This window comes from Astatotilapia calliptera, chromosome 7, assembly GCF_964374335.1.
Source record: "Astatotilapia calliptera chromosome 7, fAstCal68.1, whole genome shotgun sequence".
Classification (NCBI taxonomy): domain Eukaryota; kingdom Metazoa; phylum Chordata; class Actinopteri; order Cichliformes; family Cichlidae; genus Astatotilapia; species Astatotilapia calliptera.
In genome coordinates, this window is record NC_137428.1 from 43,987,259 (window position 1) to 44,006,689 (window position 19,431).

General features: G+C 41.6%; 1 protein-coding gene across 1 annotated transcript in view; it reads left to right on the forward strand.

The window, feature by feature from the left end:
* The first annotated feature begins 400 nt into the window (after nucleotides 1–400).
* The window catches only part of agbl1 (AGBL carboxypeptidase 1), a 71,659-nt gene continuing 52,628 nt past the window's right edge, over nucleotides 401–19,431 (forward strand). The window contains exons 1-5 of the mRNA XM_026174779.2: nucleotides 401–676; nucleotides 13,238–13,301; nucleotides 15,134–15,280; nucleotides 16,232–16,363; nucleotides 16,666–16,759. Of these exons, the coding sequence (XP_026030564.2) occupies nucleotides 620–676; nucleotides 13,238–13,301; nucleotides 15,134–15,280; nucleotides 16,232–16,363; nucleotides 16,666–16,759 (494 nt within the window). The 5' untranslated portion in view covers nucleotides 401–619. The remainder of the gene's footprint in view (nucleotides 677–13,237; nucleotides 13,302–15,133; nucleotides 15,281–16,231; nucleotides 16,364–16,665; nucleotides 16,760–19,431) is intronic.

Sequence of the window (19,431 nt, forward strand, 5' to 3'; positions counted from 1 at the left end):
GCCCTGCTGGTCTTGTCAAAGCCTTTTTATAGTGGCAGTCTTCTCAGCACCACAGCACAAATGTTTTCTGGAGCTCTTTATCCTAGAGGGGTAGGATTACACATGCAAAGTCACGTGTGCGCACTTAAACACAATAACACACACATATAATCACTTTTCTATAAAAATACTTTTCTTGTATTTTATGGTAGGAGGAATGTGTTTATTGTTATGTTTTTTGCATGTGTTTTATGATCGTGTAAAACAGACTGAGCAGAAATGACACACACTCTCAGGATGACATTAACTTTACTAATACACATGTCCAGCAATGACACACACACCAGCACGCGTGCCCCCTCCCTGGCCCTGTGAGTGTCACTCCGCTGTGTTTAGACACAGTATCGTTACAGCCTGTGCAGAGAGAAAAGCACACTGATGCTATAAGTGTGTCTGTGTGTGTTTGTTTGAAGTACTGCTTGCATGTTGCTGAGGAGACACTTCGGCTCTCAGACTGTCCAAGTCCTCATTGATGATCCCGTTTCATTTTGTCGTTTGTCTGTTTAAAAGTTTGTTCACCTTTCCTTCACTCTTTTGATTCGTCCATCTGTTGACTGGAACAGGACGAGGTCGACCAAGTATGACGGCCACCTTAAGCTCCTCCAGCGGCTTAGAGGTCCTCCTTTCCACTCTGCAGGTATGTGCTCCTGTATGTGACGTGTTGGTATAAAACACTGAAATAACAAATCAAAACAATTACTTAACTTCCATATTAGCTTTAATGTATGCTGAGCCCCTAATAGTCTGTTAGGGATATAAAAAAAAGGAGAAAAATAAAAGAAAAACTAAAATATGTTTTGCTTTGCCTCAGCTGATTTACTGAGAGGAATATCTGAGGTTTGCGAATATGTTTGGAATATTAACAAGATATGATTTTTGTACTTTGCGTGTGGTATATTTTGCAGGCTCGCATTGGGTAATTGCTGCATCAAACATGTATCAAATATACATCAAGCTCGATCCACATTCATATGCTGTATCATGTTCACATTATTTGGTTTGTGGTTGACACTGGATCCTTAAAAAGTTGAAGTTGGACATAAACTTGGGTCCTGCATCAGCATTAAACTAGGATCTTTAAATAAAAGACGTAACTGCAACACACTCATATGGAGCAGTGATGAAAACCTATCTATCTATCTATCTATCTATCTATCTATCTATCTATCTATCTATCTATCTATCTATCTATCTATCTATCTATCTATCTATCTATCTATCTATCTATCTATCTATCTATCTATCTATCTATCTATCTATCTATCTATCTATCTATCTATCTGCTTGTTAAGGTATTGGTGAAAGGGACCGTGATGGTATGATACAAAACATCCCTGGGGTGCTACAGTTGGATACTGGGGGGTATAGGGGTGGAGAGATTGAAACAGCAGGTGGCATTACTGGCTGAACATCATTCTTTAAAAAGTGGCGGACTAACCTCACATTTTTAATGACAACACATTCTGACTACTGAGTCTGGGCAGTTCTTTCAAATAGTGTTTCATACCCACAGTCCTGAATTTACAGTTCAGTCAGTCTAAACCTAATCCCAGCATCTGAGAATGAACAGATTTCCTGAGTGTGGATGGACTGGCAGAAACCATTCTAACTGCAGATGAACCCTGAGTTGCTGAATCGGACTTAATAATACAATTCAAAGTACAGTTTTTAGTGACTGATCTTTATTAAGTGTTCCTCTGAAGGAACCTCAAAAGCCACGAAAGGTGGTCATATAGGATATCTCCTCTACAGAGAAAGTTTCTTTCAGCACTCCCCTATTAGCACAAAACAAACGAGGAAAGGAATATATTGGCTTTACATTGAACATATTCATGCAGCTCTTATCGATTTTTTGTTACTGCTAAAGGACACAAAGACAGACAATGTGAAAAATGAAGCGCACTACATGATTCAAAAGCTTGTAGAACAACCTTCAGCAGCATTATCCAGAAGCTATCATTTTCTGTAGGACTTTATCAGTCTCTGTGATCACTGAGGAGGAATTTTGTTCCATTCTTCTTTACAGTGTTGCTTCGCTCATTCAGGCTTGCAAGCAGTCATTTATACGCAGCTCTCTGAAGGTCTCAACACAGCATTTCAGCCAGTTTCAGACAAAGTTTAGCTGTCTGACCGATGGCCTCTCCTTTGACTCTAGAATATTTTGGTACACAGAGGAGTTCATGTTAGACTCGGTGACTGCGCCGTTCTTGGGTCCTGTGGCTGTAAATCCAGCTTAAATCATCCCCCCTCCACCACCGTGCTGACAGCTGGTATGAGGTGTTTGTGCTGATATATCGTATTTGGTTTTCTCCAAACGTGGTGTTGTCCATGAACACCAAGCATCTCCAGTTTGGTTTGTCCAAAGGCATTGGCCTTCATACCTCAATTTGATTTTACTTTACAAATAGATTTAGAAGTCCATTTCACACTTACAACCAAATGAAGACCTAACTGTGCTGGGAAAGTAAAGACAAATCTTTAAAATGAATACTACTATTACTACCACTACTACTACTAATAATATTAACAGTACCATAGCACTTAATTTACAAAGCACTTTTAAAAACAACAACCGGGCTGACCGAAGTGAGCAGTTTTCTAAAACATCATAGGCCACAAAATGTACAGAATTACACAAAAAAATACAAGGCATGTAAGGAAAACAAAGTGATAAAAGTAAAGACGTAGGCTTTATCCTTTTAATTTAAATATATTTAATTAATCTCACTCGTCTTAACTTAAATGGTCTTATCTTTCTTTCTTTCTTTCTTTCTTTCTTTTAAAAAATTGCAGTAAGTTTCTCATCTCAGGCTAACAGGACACTTACTTGTTCTCTTTCTTTTAGGGGAAATGACATCGAGCTTTCCTTTTTTTTTTTATCAGGTGAAGCCTTTCTTTGTTATTTACTTAATTTTAAACGGTCATCACTCTCATAGAAACACTAAGAATGTTGTCCATTTTCTGGCTGAGTAGCTTTTCTACTCAGACTTTCTCCTTCTGTTTTGCCTTAGAGACGCACACTTCTCTCTTACATCGTCACCTCCAGATGAACCTGTTTCTTTGTATAGACAAATGGGGAGGGGTGGCTTTATGCAGATTATAGGCAGTATGTAGGATTTAAAATGACTGTGATTTATTAATATACGCACAGCAGTAAGAAAAAAACTGTGGCATAAATCTAACATGACTTTAATTGCAAACTCTTTTTTTGTAAGAAATTTCTCGTGCATTTATCAGCAAATGAGGCCCATTGTTTCAGAAGTCTTGTGGTTTGTTCAGGTTTCAGCTTTGCAAACCTATGTTACCTTCTGCAACCCTTCCTAACCTCCTTGCTCAGGGTTAACATTTATCATTGCTAATTGAGGCCTGTAAAGTTTTTTGCAGGTTCTCTTAGTATTGCATGCGCTGACCTTTGGGTGAAAATTTGCTGGGATGTCCACCTTTGGGAAAATTGTCAGCTGTCTTAAATGTTTTCCAGTTGTGAATAATAATAATAGCACTGTGGACTTCAAGTTGTTTGCAAATGAGCTCATAAAGGTTCCCAGATTATTGGGAATATTTATATTTTTTGTTACTGCCTGTTAAAGCAGCTCTTGCGGAATCAAACCTGTAGACATGATTATTCAATTTTGTGTTAGGGCAGTTTCTAAAAACTGTCAGATGAGAATCACAGTCTGAGGAACAGACATATTTAATTACTGTCACAGAATTTCCTCCCTTCTAAACATGTGAAACTTCAGAAGGGTAGAAATATTTCATGGGTAGACAGTCTGAGATACTGGCTCATTCAGTTCTCTACATCAGTGTAATGGGTCAACTTTGCTGTGAGTGCTCTTTTTTCACTGAGAGGGTGAAAAAAAATAATTAAAGCTCATTTAAAATTATGTATCTCAGTGTTAACTGAAAAGTCACACGTTTTCATATATGTCTGGACTATAAGACCTGAGCCAAGAAGCCACTGTCAGAAGCCTCATCATGGTTAGAATAGAACAGAATAATCCTTTAATTGTCCCAGAAGGGGAAATTTGGTTGTAACAGCAGCCAGAAAGAAAGGTTGAGTGCAGCACAAGCACCATTTTTATATGCAGGGTTTAAGTTACAAAAAAGTAAAGACAGTGCAAAAACAAAGCTCCCTCATCAAACATAGGGCCTTTTTTAAAAAATAGCTTTCAGGCTGTCACCCACTTCAGACTGGAACATGTGGTTGCAGTGAAAAGTGGCAAGTTGCTTCAACTGGTTAAGTTGACATAACCTGTCTATCCTATTTAAGATGTTATTACCTTTGTGTAGCAATCTTTGCTCAACACAAGCCTGTACTATTTTATTACTTTTCACACTGAATAGCTAGAACTAAAGACCAATGCAATTTGAGAAAATTCCAGTCGAGTGGCGTGTAAAGAAACACAAATTTACGTATTTACCGACTACTACACAAGAAAAATCTCGAGTCTTTCTTGTATAGCCCAGTCTGTTCCACTGGAATACCAGATGAGATCAGTGAGTTTGCAGGAAAATAGATGAGCAGAAGCAGCAAGGCAAGATCAGACTCAAGATTATGAATTTTACAGGGTAATGTGGAGGATTAAACATGAGATGGCCTCCCACAAGACCTCAAAATATTTTTACCTTAAATTTGACCATGAGCTAAGGTTGTTCCAATGGTTCCTAGTCCCTAGGGAAAGATCCTGTTGCGGAAACAAGACTATAGTTTCTATTTGAACAGGCAGATTGCTGGCCATCTAAACAGCCTGTCTGGATGCAACACATTAAGTTATTTATATCTGGCATCAGATATTCATCAGCGGCCTCATTTGGACATTGGAGAAGGTTTCTTCATACAACGCACATTTTAACGAGGGAGATGTTTGGCCACCTTAAAAGATTTCTGTTGAAACGGCAGAATTTAATCAGCCAGATTGGGTAGTTGATAAGACCAGCAGACCTCTGCTCAGTCGGATCGTTTTGAAAATGTGGGATTAGAATCTCTGAGAAAATCCATCTGCATGTACATGTGGAGTAAATGTGACATAAGAAACATGTAAATAAACTAATATCCTAGTGTCCATTAGTTTGGAAATATTGGACACATTTTATGTATATAAGGCCACGAGTCCGTCATGATTGGCTCCAGCTCCCCTGCAACGCTGATAAGGATAAAGGGAAGAGAGGTGTGTGTATAAAAGGTTTTTTTTTAAATATGGTGTCATCCACTGGAACTGTTTGTGCTCCATTACATGAAAGGAGCTGAATTTAACAGGAAGTAGGAAAAACTGGAAAAGCCTAAAAATATTGCCAGTGTAATTAATATGAAGACATTTCACAGCCAGGATTTCAACAGGCTATAGAAACATTTCTTCACAGTAACATGTCAAGGTCAGTGCCACTTTCTGCCCTGTCTGCATATAAAGTCCTGAAGCAAGCTATGCTCACACTGTGTTCCAGGACGTGTCAATGCAGGATGCAGAATTTCCATGAAACACATCTACTTGTTCAAATTCAAATTCAAATTTTATTTGTCACACACACAACCATACACAGTATGACATGGGGGTGAAATGCTTGTAGCTGTACAATGCCCGACCATTATATGACAGAAGAAAAGTTTTACAATATTTACAATTTACTACAAAAATTTACAAATTAACTTAGGAATTTACAGTAAAGAATGTGCAAATAGCAGAAGAGATTATAAAGATAAGGATTATAAATTATAGGAATTATAGGATTATAGGAAATGTGTGGTGGTGCGTGTGGTGACGTGTGTGAGAGTCCAGTCTTATAGTGACGTGTTTGGGAGAGTCCAGTCCTACACCTGGTTCAGGCCCCGAATAGCCTGGGGGAAGAAGCTCCTCTTCATTCTCTCTGTTTTGGCCTTAAGGGAGCGGAAGCGCTTCCCAGACCTCAACAGTGAGAAGAGTCCATTGTTGGGATGGGAGAGGTCCATCATAATCTTCCTAGCTTTGGACTTGCACCGCTTGGTGTAGATGGACAGCAGGTCAGGGAGCTCTGATTGAATGATGCGTTCTGCCGAGCGCACCACCCTTTGCAGATCTCGTCTATCCTGCTTGGTGCTGTTCCCAAACCAGGTGCAGATGTTTGACGTCAGGACGCTCTCGATGGTGCAGGAGTAGAAGTTCTTGAGCGCCTTCAGTGGCAGATGGAAGTCTAAGTCTTCTGAGGAAGAAGAGACGCTGACGGGCTTTCTTAACCAGGGTGTTGATGTGACAGGACCATGACAGGTCCTGAGTGATGTGGACACCCAGGTATCGGAAACTGTCCACTCTCTCCACTGGCGTGCCACTGATGATGAGGGGTTTGTAATTCCTCGCCTGCTTTGTAGTGAAGTCCACGATCAGCTCCTTAGTCTTGCTGATGTTTAGGAGGAGGTTATTCTCCTGGCACCAGGTCTCCAGGTTCCTAATCTCCTCCAGGTAGGCCGTCTCGATGTTGTCGGAGATTGTTAGGTGTGGCTGTGTGCAGGCAGGAATAGGACCCAAGGTGCAGACTCCGGAGACAGACGTGAACTCAAAAAGGCTTTAATTTGGTACTCAAAAATATAACATAACTGAAAAAACTCAAAACAAACTTAAACCAGAGGAATGACAGAACACACAGCTAAGAAAACGGTAGATCGCGACACAGACACTAAGAAACACAGGGCTTAAATACACAGAGGGAGCAATCAGGGAATGAGTAACAGGAGGGAAACACAGCTGGGGCAAATCAGAACTGACGAGACCAAAGAAGCGTAAACTGAACACACTGAGAAAAGACGGAGACCTTCAAAGTAAAACAGGAAACACATAACACAGACTGAACAAAGACACAGACTCACATGCAGGCACTACAAAGGGAACAGAGACGTGGGAACAGGGCAGACACAAACACTGACTGAACACGGGGATATAGGAACTTAAGATACACATAGACGCGAACTAGACAAGGGGATACAGGTGATAGGGGAGACAGAGCAACTAAAGAAGACAGAGACCTAAGCCATAAGACAGAACTCAAAGAAACCAAAAACTAGACAGTATAAATAATATCATAAACTCAAAAACCCTGGGTCGATGACCCAGGCATCCTAACAGTACCCCCCCCTTAAGGGCTGGCTTCCAGACAGCCCAAACCAAAACATCAAAATCAAAAAAACAAAAACAACCCAACCAGGGTGGGCGGCGGGGGGAAACAGGATGGAGGGCTCGAAACAAAACAAGGAGCCAAAACAAAAAAAGAAAGAACAAACAACGGAGCCTGGAAAGCAACAGAAGAAAACACAGGAACAAAGTCCAAAACAACAGCACCAAGGCCCAGGCATAGTCCAAAAGCAAACAAACAAAAGAGCTCACAAAAAGCGCAGAGGCCCAGGCAATAGTCTCAAAAAAGTTCAGGGGGCCGGCCCGGAGGCTGACAGCACGATAGTCCAAACCCGGGCAGTTCAGGGGGGCGGCCCGGAGGCTGATGGTCCAAGAGCCTAGAAAACAGTTCAGGAGGCCGGCCAGGCGGGAGGCACCGACGGCGACCGAGCAGATCAGGAGGCCGGCCGGGCGGGAGGCACCGACGGCGACGTAGTTCAGGGGGCCGTCCATGACGGCAATGACGTCCAGTCATCGGCCGGACAGGACGTGCAGGACGAGCAGGCCGGACAGGACGAGCAGGACGAGCTACAGAGGCTGAGGTCGGATCAGGGAGAGCTGCAGACTCGGGGGCCGGACCAGGCGGAGCTGCAGACTCGGGGGCCGGACCAGGCGGAGCTGCAGACTCGGGGGCCGGACCAGGCGGAGCTGCAGACTCGGGGGCCGGACCAGGCGGTGGAGCCGGTGGTGGCTGAACGGCCTCGCCAGAACCATCAGCAGACACTAGGACGTGCTGGCTGGGTCCTCCCGGACCCCCAGCTGACGAGGCACGAGGCTGAACGGGCCCCTCGGACCCTCCAGCGGAGACAGGTGGCTGAAGCGGTTCCTCGGACCCTCCAGCGGAGACAGGTGGCTGAACGGGCCCCTCGGACCCTCCAGCGGAGACAGGTGGCTGAACGGGCCCCTCGGACCCTCCAGCAGAGACAGGAGGCTGAACTGGCCCCTCGGATCCTCCAGCAGGAAGAGACGGCTGAAGCGATTCCTCGGACCCTCCAGCGGAGACGGGTGGCTGAAGCGGTTCCTCGGACCCTCCAGCGGAGACAGGAGGCTGAACGGGCCCCTCGGACCCTCCAGCGGAGACAGGAGGCTGAACGGGCCCCTCGGACCCTCCAGCGGAGACAGGTGGCTGAGCAGGTGACTGAGCCGATAGGTGATCTAATGTCTGAGCTATGGAGAGAAGTTTAAGTTGTATTGACTGTTGTAACGATGGCAGTAATGGCGGGTGATGTGGTGGATTAGCAGATGGTTGGACTAGGTTGTCTGAGCCTACGGATCCTACAGAAAACTGCTGGACGGGCTCACCTGAGCCTCCAGCGAGGTCAGAAACAGGTGCAAGTACCTGCCGGACACCAGCCACTCCCACCGGAGGAGAAGGTACGGGTGCAGGAGCTAACTGGTTCCCGGTCATCCTCACCCTGGGAGCCGGGACAGGCACAGTCAACGGCTGGGCAGCTGCAGTCCCCACCCGAGGAGCTGGTACGGGTGCAGCGACAGGCAGAGGCTCAGCCAGCCTAGACACCCGAGCAGGGACCAGCTGGACCTCAGCCTCCCTCACCTGAAGCACTGAAACAGGTGCAGGGGAATGCTGGGCCTGAGCTGCCCTGGGAGCAGGAACACAATGGTGCGAAGGAGCAGGCTCAGCAAACACAGACTCTTCTAAAACGTTTTTTAACTTCCTACCACCACCACGTCTAACAGTCTTAATAGTCTCAGTTTTAGCAGTGTTCATATGATTGTTAGTCTCCAGCTCCGAGGAACGACAGCAATCACAACTCACCACCGGGAGTTGCTCCGCAGAAAAAGAGTGGTGACGGTGTGAGCGTCGCCTCCTCCGGGAAGTGGGAGGTGGCGAACTGGGCTGCGAACCCTCCAAAGGACCGGGCTGCGATGAGGAAGCAGAGAGTTTGTGAAGCTCAGAACGCGGCAGACCCAAAAACAGAGCGAAGGACTGCAGCGGAGTGAGTCTAACGTCCGGTGTCACATAATCTCTCTTCCTCCGCCGCTTAACTCTCTTGTCGGACTGGTAATCCAGGGGTGAAGGCGGAGGTGTAGCGACTGGAGAGAAGGAGCACGTGCTCAACCTGATCGCCCGAGGCATAGACACTGGCTCGGCCGTAGCCATTTGGAGGCTGCGGGGCCCTCCCAAAGCCAAACGTGACCCATAGAAGGGTGACTGGAGCTCCTGGGCATGCTCAGCTTCCTCCCTCACGATCTCCTTGAGGAAGGCAGAAACTGCGGGTCGCTGATACCACACGGAGTCTGCTGGGTCCATGTTCTGGTCGCGATCTTCTGTTAGGTGTGGCTGTGTGCAGGCAGGAATAGGACCCAAGGTGCAGACTCCGGAGACAGACGTGAACTCAAAAAGGCTTTAATTTGGTACTCAAAAATATAACATAACTGAAAAAACTCAAAACAAACTTAAACCAGAGGAATGACAGAACACACAGCTAAGAAAACGGTAGATCGCGACACAGACACTAAGAAACACAGGGCTTAAATACACAGAGGGAGCAATCAGGGAATGAGTAACAGGAGGGAAACACAGCTGGGGCAAATCAGAACTGACGAGACCAAAGAAGCGTAAACTGAACACACTGAGAAAAGACGGAGACCTTCAAAGTAAAACAGGAAACACATAACACAGACTGAACAAAGACACAGACTCACATGCAGGCACTACAGAGGGAACAGAGACGTGGGAACAGGGCAGACACAAACACTGACTGAACACGGGGATATAGGAACTTAAGATACACATAGACGCGAACTAGACAAGGGGATGCAGGTGATAGGGGAGACAGGGCAACTAAAGAAGACAGAGACCTAAGCCATAAGACAGAACTCAAAGAAACCAAAAACTAGACAGTATAAATAATAATAATAATAATAATAAACTTTATTTATAAAGCACACTTAAAAACCAAGGGTATGCCAAGGTGCTTAACAAGTAAAATAGAGTATAGGAGGAGGATAATAGAAATAATAGAAATAGGACCAAAGCAAGTACTAAATATGCAAGCAGATAACTGTCACTAATACATAGGAAAGCAACAGGTACAGAGCAAACAAGAATTTAAATGAGCATAAAAGTGCATGATATAAAATCATAAAAGAAATATTAACTAGAGGGAAAGGCAAGATTGAATAAGTGGGTTTTTAATCGTGATTTGAACAGTGCAATGGAATCAGATGCGCGGAGGTCGAGAGGAAGGGTATTCCACAGTACCGGGGCAGCCAGAGCAAACGCACGGTCACCCCGAGACTTCAGTCGAGATCTGGGTTGGGTCAGAAGTAGTTGAGTGGCAGATCTGAGTGTTCTAGCAGGAGTATGTGGTTTGAGAAGTTCACTAAGATAACTTGGCGCTAATTTATTAATAGTTTTGAAAGTAAGAAGTAATATTTTAAATTGAATACGGTACTTTATGGGCAGCCAATGCAGGCTAGCTAGGACAGGGGTAATATGGCAAAATTTCCTGGTACCAGTCAAAAGGCGGGCTGCTGCATTTTGGACTGTTTGCAGTTTAAGAAGAAGAGAAGAGGGAAGACCATAGTACAAGGAGTTACAATAATCCAACCTGGAGGTCACAAAAGCGTGAATAAGCTTCTCCAGGTCCTCATGCGGAACATAATGCCTAGCCTTAGAGATAAGGCGCAGTTGGTGGAAGCTAGATCTCACTACAGCAGACACTTGCTTATCGAGTTTGAGCGAGCTATCCAGCAGTACACCCAAGTTACTGACATAGTCACAAGAAAAACTAGCAAAGGAACCCAGGGCAGCACAGAGTTGGGCACGAGGGATTTTACTGTTGAACACCACAATCTCAGTCTTCTTATCATTTAAAACGAGGGAATTACTCAGGAACCATTCTTTGACCTCCCGCATGCATTCTTGAAAGTAGTGCAGGGACACAGCAAGGTCGTCAGTAAGTTCAAAATAGATCTGTATGTCATCGGCATAACAGTGGAAGGCGATATTGTATTTTTCAAAGATTGCACCTAGAGGGAGCAAATACAATGAGAAGAGAATAGGGCCTAAAACTGATCCTTGAGGCACACCACAACAGACCGGAGCGGAGGAAGAGGAGAAGGTGCCTAAGTTAACTGATAAGGATCTATCAGCGAGGTATGATTTAAACCAGTCGAGGGCAGTGCCTCTAATACCCACAGTGTGCTCAAGTCTTAGTAATAAAATGTTATGGTCTACCATATCAAAGGCCGAAGAGAGGTCCAGTAAAACTAGGACCATAGAGCGTCCAGTATCAGTGGTTACAAGAATATCATTAAGAACTCTAACCAACGCTGTTTCAGTGCTATGCAATGGCTTAAAGGCAGATTGAAATTTCTCAGCAATATTGTTTGTGTCCAAGTACGCCTGGAGCTGGGAGAGAACTAGTCTCTCCAGGATCTTGGACAAGAACGAAAGCTTAGAGATCGGTCTATAGTTTGAAGGTCATAATAGTCAGAATTTCTTTTTTTAAGAATCGGGTGGACTACAGCATGCTTAAAGGACAAAGGAACACAGCCTGAGAGCAAGGAAAAGTTCATAAGAAATAGGATACTAGGTCCGATTACATCAAAACAGTCCTTAGCTAAACGAGATGGAAGAATGTCAAGCACAGTATTGGTGTTATTCATTTGAGCAACTAGCCGCTTAAGAGTCAAAAGTGACACAGGCTCAAACTGGTGGAAAGTTGAAATGCACTCAGGAATGGGGAGAGGATATAAAGCAGGGGGAAGGGAGGACTTAAGAGATGAGACCTTTTTTAAAAAGTGAGTTTGAAATCGCTCACAAAGACCCTGAGAATGAATTAAAGGCATGTCCGGGGAAGGGTTAACCACAGAGTTAAAAATTTTAAATAAGGTACGGGGGTTATGGTCATTGGCCAGGATGATCATAAACTCAAAAACCCTGGGTCGATGACCCAGGCATCCTAACACTACTACACTCACCATGTTCCATCTGGTCATAATCAGCTGACTGTGCTCAACTTTGGGATTGCAGGCCTCAGTCCTGACAGCTGATGACATGAAGACAATTATAAGAGATTCACAAAACATGAGAATTTGCAAAACAAATTGCAATCATTCCACTTTCATATAAACACAAGCAAGAAAAATCAGCTTTGTTGAGTGATAAAATCATTCAACAAAAACAAGAATAACAATATGTAGTGACAGTCACTAAAAAAGTGCAAAAACCACAACCATTAGTAGCAGCTGGGTTGTTTGGATTGTATATGGAGTCCACATTCTGATTTAGATACTGTGTGTCATGCTTCTCTGAGGTTCATCACTAACTGTAAATTTCAGACACACCACAGTTATACTCTCAGGTGGGAGGGGCTGCTTTGGCCAGTCGGAGGAACTCTCATTTATACAGTTTTATATATAAGGCAATACTCAGATTGCTGCCTTTCTATATGTGTTCCCTGCTTGCAATGAAACATGCTGATCGTTATTCTCTTCGTCCGCAAGGTTACTTGTTGCTTTCTGTTCCATTTGCCCGAACTGAACTTGGCAAAAGAGCTTTTGTCCATTTAGCACCCTTTGCTTATAACGAGCTGCAGAACGACTGGAAAATGACTGAATTCATTTCATTAAGTGCTTTTGAATCTAAACTAAGAATCCTTGTGACCAATTCCATAACATGCAACTGTTTCAATAAGATTGTTTGTCATTTTAACTGAATTTTAGAATTTTTATTAAATTTTATCTTTATTTATTTATTTATTTATTTAATTAATTAATTTTTCATTTATTTTAGAATGTCTGTTGTTGCTGCCTGTGTTTAATTGAGTAATTTTTGTAACTGTGAGACATTTGCTGCTGCCTATCTTAGGCAGGTCTCCGTTCAAAAATAGGTTTTTAATCTCAATGGGATCTTCCTGGTTAAATAAAAAAAAAAGTAGGTTAGATGCATTCTAACTTTTTTATTCTTTTATTTTGTGGGTTTAAATGTCTTATATTCTCTCTCTCTCCCTCTCTCTCTGTGTGTGTGTGTGTGTGTGCGTGCGTGCGTGCGTGCGTGCGTGTGTGTGTGTGTGTGTGTGTTGTCTCTGCAGAATGTAGGGGATGTGGAGAGCACCTTAAATATCCTCAGTGTCTTGGATGAACTTCTGTCAGCTGGTAAGATCATCTTCTCACCATTTGGTTTCCATCCTTACGTAAAAAGTTGTTGTGCTATGGAAAATGCCAATAAACACACAAAGCCTTTAAAGGCACAGTCTGTTTTTTTAATTAAATATACTAAAAACTAAGTTACTAAGAACTCATAACTGTACTTAAATTCATGTGTAATTACATCTTCCAACAAGCAGATGCAATCTTTTGAACTTAGAATTCATCCGTTCACTTTTTTCCTCCATAAAGATGACATTTTACGACCTCCCCTGTACCTTTAAGATGAGTTTTGACTCCTCATTATATATATATCAATAAAAACATGACTTGATGATCATTAATAAAGTTTCCAGGTTTTTCCAAGGGTAGCTGCATAGTCAGAAACCTAGAAGCAGGTCTGAAATATGACAGAAACCCCTCAATTCAGAAAAGTTCTTCAAGCATTATTCCTACTAGCCTTTCAGGGAGTAAAGAGTTGAAAATACACAGGAGCGGGCAATGGTTTGAAGTCATCGTGCTGCCTCATCATCCTGAATAAAATAGCCGGGATGAACGTCACTGTTCCAACTAATTGCAATTTATGTACGAGGCTAGAGACCAGCTACAAATATAGTATACCAAGGGGGAAAGGAGAGGAGAACTCGTAGGCATTTGTGCTGGAGAGGCAAATTTTAATATGTGTCTGCACCTTTATGTCACAGTGTGGCAGAAGCAGACTGTGTGGATTGACAAAACGGACCCAAAACACAGATTCACAAAGTTTTAGATGAGTAAAAAAACACAAACAACCAACATATTGACAGCTGAGGTAAATAGTGGAGCCGCAACCCACACTCAGAGTGACAGTCTATGCAGATAAATATCAGCCACAGTTGTTTGTCATACAGCGGCCACTGTAGCTAGGATCACACACTTTAATTGGGAGGTAGAAGAAAACAGAGCTCATTTGACTTCAGCTGGCATCTAGGGCTGGGTGTAGCATGTGCCAAATGAATGGATGACAGTAATCCTATTTTTAGTAATGCAGTTATGTAATGCGTTACTGTACTAAATTCTGTAAATACATTAAAATTAATATTATTTTGTTACTTGCGTTACTTGTTTTTTCAGATATATGCACCAGGAAGGATAGGAAGAAAACAGCATACACATGTATGCTGGGAAGACAAAAAATATAGAGTGGTTTATAGCTTTTGAGAAGTGGCAATATGGACATTAATTTTATTTGTATTGCATGAAAGGACATAAGTGCAATGGTGAAATCCAAACAACATCCAAGACAGAAACAACTGCAGTATACTGCTAACAGAACTGTGGCTCTTAGACAGATTGCTAAGAAGCTAATCAACAACAAGTGATGTCAAAGCTGAGTGTATTCAGACCCCAGCCCAGCAGCCAGAGGCTGAACTTCTGCAGGTAACAAAGGCAATGATGTGTCTATATATAGACATATAATAGGATCAAATGTGGAAACTGGTTACAGCTGAGTACATAGATAGAAAAACAAATAAAATAGGGGAATTGCAAAAAAGGTAAATAAATAAAAGAAGGGAAAGAAAAGAGATTTTATTATCAGATAAGTAATATTTTTCAGAATTAGAAGGTGAGGGCACTTGGAAGATATCTGTGGCTGTCACACCCCTCGTATTCTGAGGATGACTAAGGTTTAAGTCTTCATTTGGAGCAGTAATGTCCTTTGCAATAAATAGAAGTACTTGATGAATGCCCATTTGAATGCGGCTTGTAGCATCCTTTATATTTTTTCAAAATAGTAAAAAAAGGCACTATTTATATTTCAGTCCCTTTCAGCCAAGCACTAACCTCTGCTCTCTGTTCAGGTACAGATCGGCGCATCCACTATATGATCAAGAAAGGTGGTAGTGAGGCTCTGCTGACTGCACTGGTTAAATATGGCCACACTTTCAGTCCCAACTACACTATACTCATACCACTCCTGCACCTGCTAGCTAAAGTTGGACACAAAGGTGGGAATGAACAAAACAACATGTATTGTGATAACTCTTTCTAACTCTTAAAGTTTGTTTAGGAAAGGTGAGATGATCTACAAAAATAGCACAGTGGTTCCTGATTCACTGACAGCTATGTTTGTGTGTGAATAATGAAAGCTTCTCACAGAGATATATCTGTGCTTATTTGTCTGACCAACAATTTAAATCATACTGAGGGTCATTGTATGTTACAATGTACATGGTATGAAGGCATATTCATAACATACCTTCATACCGTGTACATTGTAATATACCCATAATAGACCCATTTTTGTACCTTCATACCTATAACAGACCCATTTCTGTAATATATCTATATACCTATATTATTGCTAATATGTATTTTGTAATATATTTATATCATGGCTAAAGCACTTCTGGATGGATGCAAACTGCATTTCGTTGCCTTGTACTGTGACATGTGCAATGACAATAAAGTTGAATTCTATTCTATTCTAATTCTATGTTGCAATATTAAAAAAAAGCAAAAGGTCTATAATGGAAATACAAAGCAAACTGCTAATACATTTAGGTAGCACTTAGTTATTATTAGCAAGTGCTTAATTCATCATTTACATGTCATTACTAGTCCTTAATATGTCATTTAGAAATGCAGATATGTTTAGCCATCTGCTAATGTTACACCATGTCAAGCGATCACTGCTTGGTGTAACTATGTAGAGCTATTAATGCTACTACATCACTGCTAGTAATAATCACAATTACACTCATGGTAATTTTCCAAAGATGGAAAAAAATCATATAACTTTAATATTTGAATGCTACTATTTTAAGTACTTTTTCATTGGGGTTGCTGTTATTTTTGAATGTTTTTGACTTCTTGCATTCTTAAAATTTTCATCACTTACTTTCACAATACTTACTGTCACCATGCGTATTCATTGCAATGTATATATATATATGTAGACCGTCGTATTGGTATGAAAGCAGAAGAGGCAGGTGCAGTGCTGCTGACTCTGAATCTGCTGAAACACAATGGCCAGCATGCCAGGAGAACTGCTGCCTGCCTCTGGGTGATCCAAGTCTTCTGTTCATCAGGTAAACAATATAGTTGTTTTTGTCACCAGCTTGGAGTTAAATTCATATCCTGGAGGCTTACCCTAAAAATAATCATAGCTGCTATTTCTCTAAATTCTAATCCAAACTTTACCCTTATCCTAAACCCTACCTTATACATTGTCATCCAGAGTACTTTATTATTGAATTCTTCATTAACAAGTAAAGCCTCCACCTTAATTTTAAGGGGAGAGTATTTCAGAAGCTTTACCTGTTGCTGTGTTTAAACTTATATGTTGATAATCTTAGTAACAGAGTTAAAGTCAGTTGTGTTGTCTTGACAGTTTCTACAGCAAACCTCATAGGAGAAAACCATGGACTGGATGTCATCTACCGCCTCATTCCTCAATACACAACCAAGCATCTGCATGCTATTAAGTAAGTATCCTAAGGGCTTTCTGCATTTTCCACTGATCAGTTTTACCATATAGATACAGTCAGGGCCATAGGCTTTTGAACAATTTTTCATCCAGAATCCAATAATGTTTTTGACACAATTTTTTTGTAATTTTGCTTTCTGCAGTACCGCAGTGGACTCTAAATTAAACAATCAAGGTGTGATTTAAGTGCAGACTTTCAGCATTAATTCAAGTGGTTTATAGAAATAGTTGATGAATTATAGCTAGCTGTTTATAATACCAGTTTTGGAAGCTAGGGATCGGAGTGCCAGGACCTCTCGATCCACTAACACTGAAGCCCTATGTCGACTCCTGCGGGTGGTGGGCCCACAGGCGGACGGACCCATGTTGCTTTTCTGGCCCGGCCACCAGATGCTCACCAGACATTCACTCGAGACACTACCCTGGGCCTGGTGCGCTGGACCCTTGAATTGTTCTGGATGAACATTTTTGCAGCACATGATTGGCTGAAGTTCAGAATTCATGGACTCCCTTGGGACGCTCAGCTAGACTTTAACTGTAGATGCTTTCAGTTGCAGCTTGTTTGGGGATCTCTCTGACTACAGTACTGTCTTCAATACTGAAAAGCATGACTGAGATGAGGTTGCTGACATGGAAGAATATCCTATTTTTTTGCCTTGAGAAACCTTTGGGTGAGAACTGCGATAATAAATAAAGCCAATGACAACTATGATAGGCTATATTTGGATAAATAGTTCAAGTAATGGTTTTATTAAATCCTTCGAATTAAAGTCTGAACTTCAATACAATGTGACGGCATCAAGAACCAAACTTATAAAATTGTGTCACTGTCTACTGACCACTCATAGTTCTTTAAACTACAAGCCACATTTAACCATATATGAGAATATTTAACTGCCCCCCATTGATCCATCCATTTTCTTAATCGCCTGTCCAGTTAAGGGTTGCAGTGGGACCAGTAGCCTGTCCCAGCTCTCACTGGGTGACAGGCAGGGTGGTGGTCACCCATACGGAAAAGAAATAGTAAAAACTTATATGTGATTTACTCATGAAAGTGGCCACTTTCGCATTACTTTCATACATTGTTTTAGTAAGTATCCAAAACATACACGTTTCATTATATAATTTTTCAAGGGATCTTATATCTGTTTTCACACTTATATGCTTTTCATACAAGTTTCACACAAGACAGATACAAACTTTATAAGATTTATATATATCTTTTCCATATGGGCAGAGAAACTGAGATTTTGTTATAGTCCAGGTATAGTACACTGTCACGGAGAAGTGTATTTAGGCTTTAAAGATATTATCTCCCCCCTGCTTGTAATGCAACATCTGCATGCAGTAATACAACTTCTGCATGTGTGTCTATTTCCAGTTTTAAAGCAGCAAAGCATGAAATGGACATGGTGTCTATTACATGTTTTCCTGTTTCCTGTAATACTGGGTTGGAGATTCCTGCTGGACCCACGTACTCGGTTTAAAAATTCATGGGGATATGACTTTTTGGGCAAGGTTGTGGATTTTTCTTCCACTGCCTTTACTCTGTAAACTCCACTGATTCATTTAAAAAACAGCTGAAGGCATACTGACAACCTTTAGGTAAATTGTTGTTTTATGTTTTTTTTTTTTTGTTCATTCTTATGATATATTTTATTTCTGGTTTTATTGTAAAGTATATTGTGATTTTTACCTGTAAAAAGTGTTTATAAATGCATTTTACTTACTTACTTGACCTCAGTGTAGCATTTGACACCACAGACCACAAAATGTTAACACAGTGATTACAAAATGTGTTAGCCATTAAAGTTACTGCCCTGCAGTGGTTTGAATCATAGCTCGCTAATATCATTAACTCTAATTTGTTCGTGTAAATGGAGAGTCAAACACTAAGCACTGTTATAGAGTACCACAGGGTTCTGTTTTTGGACCAATTCTGTTTAAATTATACAGGCATAATACATTAGGCAGTATTGGTAGAAGCCATAACATACAGTGCATTCTCATTGCTATGCAGATGATACCTAGCTTTATCGATCCATGAAGCCAGATGACATACACAGATTAGTTAAACTGCATGAATGTCTTAAAGACATACAGACCTGGATGAACTCTAATGCCTTGTTTCTAAATTCAGATTAAATTGACTTTCTTGTACCATTTTACAAACACGATTCTTACTCTAGATGGCATTACCTTGACCTCCAGTAACACTTGGAGCCATTTTTGACTAAATGTCCTTCAATGCATATATTAAAACAACCACATCTGTGTTATTAGCACAGTTATATTTAATATCTTAGTTACCGGTATATCTAAGGCAGTATTCAGGGTCAACTAATCCAGCCCTAACTATATGCTTTATCAAAAAGAAAAGTTTTCGGGTTAATCTTAAAGAATAGAAAGTGTCTTTTTCCCAGATCCAAACTCTACTTGGTTCCACAGGCTCAGTAAGCCAGCAGTTTGAGAGCAAAGTGCTCAATTGGGACAATATGGTACTCTGAAGCCTTTAAGAAAAGACAATTCAAGACCTTGTATGTAAGAAGAAAGATATTAAATTCAGTTCTGGAATTAACAGGTAGCTAAGACAAGGCAATACAGGAGAAAAATACTCACTTTCCAGTCCTTGTCAGTACTCTCACTGCAGCATTTTCGATCAACTGAAGG